This window comes from Limulus polyphemus, unplaced genomic scaffold (genome assembly GCF_000517525.1).
Source record: "Limulus polyphemus unplaced genomic scaffold, Limulus_polyphemus-2.1.2 Scaffold5313, whole genome shotgun sequence".
In the NCBI taxonomy this organism is placed as follows: domain Eukaryota; kingdom Metazoa; phylum Arthropoda; class Merostomata; order Xiphosura; family Limulidae; genus Limulus; species Limulus polyphemus.
Window position 1 is genome coordinate 51885 of NW_013670923.1, and position 5101 is coordinate 56985.

The following is a 5101-nucleotide window of genomic DNA, read 5'->3' on the forward strand; positions in this document are numbered from 1 at the left end:
CGCTAAAGTTTACGTCTTAACGAAGTTACGGAAAGTTAATTAACAAACGGAGACGTAACATTATGTTAAAAAAAGTAAAGTCACGTTCTTAGCACATTGTTTATTAGTGAGAACAAAACACTGTAGAAATGAAACGTTTGTGTCCTAATGTTGCTCAAAAACCCCGCATTTTACAGGAAAATCTAAGAATTTTGAGACGTATTCCAATGTCCATTGGTGGTACAGGGGTAAGTCTACGGCCTTACAACTGATTAAATACGGGGCTCGATTCCCCGCAGTGTATCCAGCAGATAGCACACTGTGGCTTTACTTTCAAACAAACACATAAACATGTCCCAATTTACCACATTATTTAGATCACAAGAAACAGAAGATGTCAAATACTCCACCTCTTCAGATAAAAGTGCATTAACGGCTAACATATCAACATCGACTTCCAAGGCTTTTGATCTCGGAGAAACGTTCTTCGATATTAGCTTGATGATTCTGATTCTTCAGATACAGTGTTTAGAAAACGCGATAATGTTATTTCGACAGAATGTTTCAATGCGTGGAAACACCTTTCTTTTTTTCTAGTCTGAAAGAGCATGATTATCCACTGATACATGTATACAACATCGCGTCTTGGCGGAACATGAGAGTAGGAATCATAGACAATAAAATTATAGACATTTTCAACATGGAGCTAATTTCAATAGAAAATAATTCCTAAAGATCTGTCCTTACGAAACTCACTTCTGGTTTTTCGTGCAATAAAAGAAAGGCTTCATGACCCTAGCAGTGAACTCAGAAGAGAAAGAACATCTTTCAAGCTATTGTTGAAAATGTAATTAAACAAAACCTTTTGTGTGATTATGGACAGCAAATCAGTCACTTGCCACAAAAACAATTGACATTTGCTCTGTGTATTGTTAATTGTGAATTATTGGTCAGTGCGTCAATTTCGGAACATTTTGCCAGATTTTTTTTTGTTGTTGAGGCAATTAATGATGAGGTTATGTGAGATTTCGTCAGGCACTTTTCAGTGTGTATTGTAGTATGATACGATGCTTTGTTTCAAACCAGTTGTGCAAGTCCCAGTGTAGCAATGTGCACCCTTGAAAACGAAACTCACGCAGTGCTTTACTTTCTGTAATATTATAGAGAAAATAGGTTTGCATCAGCTCACACTTCAGCACAGGAAACCACAGACCAAATGGACATCAAGATAATATTTCTAGAACAGAGAAGCCGAAGGAAGAAAGTGATTGAGTTGACTGTGAAATTTGCATATTAATGAAACACTCGCAGAAATATCTGTGACTATACAATCTACTTTTGCATCTCAAATGTAGAGGACGACGTTTTTGACGTTTGCGGACCTTTCATCTTCAAGTCAAAAACTTTAGCCTTGCATTACACATTCTTCTGCTTGTACCTTTAACTGTGGCAATAGGAGAGACAGAGAAACTTTTCACGTTAGAAATTAGTGAGGAATTGCATGAGTTCTGAATGGCCTGAAATATCAATTGACTATGATATTTATCACGAGTTGGATTTGTCTAAAATAATTTAAGCCTAGCTTCCTTTCCGCTAAAGCACGGAAGGTCCACTTCTAAATCACTTACATGTTTACTTTAATTGAAGTAGCATTTATGCTTTGAAGAAAATTAGTATCATTTAACATTTTGTTGTTACTTTTTAATTAACTTGCTTAGTAGTGCAAGACAAGTATTAGCACATTTTGTGAACGTGTAATATTGTATACTCAAAACATTTATTGAATTTATCTATACTAAAATTTTGAAATGGTTTCAGTGTACTTAACACTTTCAATGTTTCTTTGTTTGGAGTTTCGATCATTGTTTCACTTAAAGTAAGAATGTATTATTTATTTACATTTTAGCTGTAATGTGACTACTGATTTCACACCTTATTAACATGTGTACAAATCTCATATAAATGAAGATCATATTGTGTTTACATAACAATGACAGTTAATTATCTGATTATTTGTAGCAATGTGAAGTGAATATAGTGAACCAGTGCTAGATTGTACGTAGTTTTAATTTATATGAAGGGCTTGGTTTTCGAAGTGTTACTATAAAAATTAAAGGTAAGCGTATTAATGGCTATATGATCCTGGGTGAATAATTCATGTTTTATTTTTTAGAAAAATACATTCTGAGTTTTAAACGTTTTTTTTCTACGCTACAAAATATTATCATTGTAATTACAAAACGTTGGAAAAGGGGTATTCTGTTATGTGTATGGTGTTCCTTCGGTGGGATAGCGGTAAGTCTAGGAACTTGCAACACTAAAATCCAGGGTTCGAATTCTCGCCGTAGACACAGCAGATAGCTCAATGTAAATTTGCTATAAAACACACACATAGGTGTGTATGGTGTAAAAAAAAAAAACTAGCAGTGAAAGTTATTGAATGCGTGATGTAGGAGGCCCATGTTTTTTACTTGTCCTGGGAACCCTACAGGCTAACTTAGGGCCTAGTGTGCTAAGCATCAGCCCGAAATGTTCTGTTGATCGTGTTTCTGTTTTGATGTGAATTATTATAATTAATGTATTACCCACTATATACTGTGCTGTATAGAGAATTAATTATTAATTTATTCTCTTTAGCACTAAAATATGAAATATTATAGTTAAACCAAACTATACATTTCAATATCACATATTAAAATATTTATTCAGTTTTGACATTAAAAGTAGCAATAATTTTTACAGGTTGTTGCAAAATAATTAAATTTTGATTACATTAATACATTAAGTATAATATGTTTATATGTCTTGGTTATAAACTGACTTCTACTTTTCATAAACAGTACCTTAAGCACTGTAGCTCAGTTTCAGTTACGTGATGCTACATGTTTCCATCACTCATCGCGGCATTGATTTGAACAGTGAGGTTGGGTAGAAACTTGTGAAGCAGAAACCTTGGTTTGTATTTTTGTACTTTTTAAGTTCTACTCCTATTATTTTAAGTTATAAATAGAATATTTTACTGTGTAACCTGGTTATCGTATACACTTTATTGTTTTTAATTTAAGGAACTCTTTGTGTTGAACATTTTAATACGAACGTAGACGTTGTCCTCATACGTTAATACCTACTATTACTATGAAATTTGTGGTTTGGCATTAGGCTTAGCATTTTAAACGGATATACCGAATATAATATTTATGGTTACAATTAACTAGGTTAACCTGGCACCATCAGGTACAACAACTACAAAGTGACCTAGTTGTAACCATAGGTACTGTACTCTCTATGTCCGATAATAAACAAGTGTTAACTTAGTTTTACATAACGGGATACTTAAATTATTTAGGCTTAGCATTTGTTGCTAACATTTTTTAACCAAAGTTTTTTAGTTTTACTACAATTACTAATATTAAGTTGATACATACTAGTATTAGTAGTAGTACTAGTAGTGTTGGTGTGCTGCCATATTCCTTCCCCCACCAAAAGTTGTATTCATCATGAATGTGAGAATATGAATAGGAAAATGAACTAATATTAGGGGTTTTAAATGGTGAAAATGGCAAAAAATAAAATAATACACTACTGGATTGCACAGTAAAAAATTAATAGACTTGCACTGTAGTTTGAATTATGTAATTCTTAATTAACAAAATACAATTAATGATCATACCTGTAAATTGACCTTTTGCATTACACTAATGTCTAGTTGAAGCAATGCAAATATAATTGTTTTATTTGATAACCTGAGACATTGCATGAAACTTGTGACAAGGTGAGATAAAATGTAACCCTAATAAAATCCTTCAATTTAAAACCTATATGCATGAATTTATATTATATTGGTAAATGAAATGAAAACTGTTAATAACCAAATGTTAAAAATAAGTATAAACTTACATATATACCTATTCTTGAGGTTGGACATATAGGAACTTTTCCCTCCCACGGTGCAATGTCCGCAGAGCAACTGAGGCAAAGGGGCAAACAAATATATGACGAAGGGGAAATACCATTCATTTTTATATATAATACCTTCACCCAGGTTCAAGAATGCAGCACAGACTAACAATCTTATATCAATGTTTGCCAAATTCTTTTCACCTAGTTCATCTGAAATTTGTTTCAGGCTCTAAATGGGTAGAGGACCTTGCATTTTTTCAGTAGTCCAATTACCCGTTCAATGTGAATTTGAACAGAAGATATTAAACTTCTATTGGTGCAACTGAATACATAACAACTCTTCGCCAGGTTTGGAATAACAAAAAAATTCTCACAAACACAAACAGTCTTTACAAATAGAAGTCTAGACAGTGGGCAAGTGTACAGTTATTCATAAATCAAGGACAACACTGAGAGAACAACTATGGCATAGAGTTCAAAATGATAATAACTTGTTTCAATAACTTCAGGTAGTGCTACATTGTCAGAGGGTCAACATTTAGAGATTAAAACTGGTGACCATGAACTAAATACATGTATACAGCCAGAATGCACTAGAATAAATAAAAATACAATGTCTTAGTATGTAGCATAGCAGCTAAAAAGAAAAATGATTCATAAAAGTACAGGAAAGACTGGGTGATATTGCTTTAGCCCCAGTTGCAACATTAAGCCAATATCTAACTCAAGAATTGTACAAACTAGCACAGACATCACTCTTTAGAAAAAAAAACGTTCTTCTTGTTTCTTTTGTCTTGTTACGTGATTCATTCTCTCTCTGCTCCTCTTTGTGTCTTCTCATTTTTAATCATGCCAACATTCATGTACAAGTCATGTCTGTTCTCTGGCTTTACTTTGTTCTGCCTGATAAAATTTTATCATATTTTAATCTTTTTAGGAATCAATGAAGATAGTTTTACTAGGCTTAGATTTTTCTGTAATGTAGTGTTTATTATATAGCATGTTTTTATATTATCTATGCATGCATTTTCTGTTATCTCTGTTTGGTGTTTGTATACGCTTCTTTGTTCGTGATTTTTTTTGTAACGAAGTTCGGTGGAATTTTGTGAATACTTTGTATTTAGTTATTAATAATATTTATTAGGTTCTGTTGTCGTGGTCAACCTGTCAAAAGTGCTCTAACGATACTGTGTACTGTCAATAAGAAGACACAAGATTTAAC

The 5101-nt window shown here is 32.8% G+C and overlaps 1 protein-coding gene across 1 annotated transcript in view; it reads left to right on the plus strand.

Annotated features, from left to right (window-relative positions):
- Positions 1 to 128: 128 nt before the first annotated feature.
- LOC106472419 (ubiquitin carboxyl-terminal hydrolase 16-like) overlaps positions 129 to 5101 on the plus strand; it is a 21644-nt gene continuing 16671 nt past the window's right edge. Inside the window, exon 1 of the mRNA XM_013933067.1 lies at positions 129 to 227. Coding sequence (XP_013788521.1) covers positions 129 to 227 — 99 coding nt within the window. The remainder of the gene's footprint in view (positions 228 to 5101) is intronic.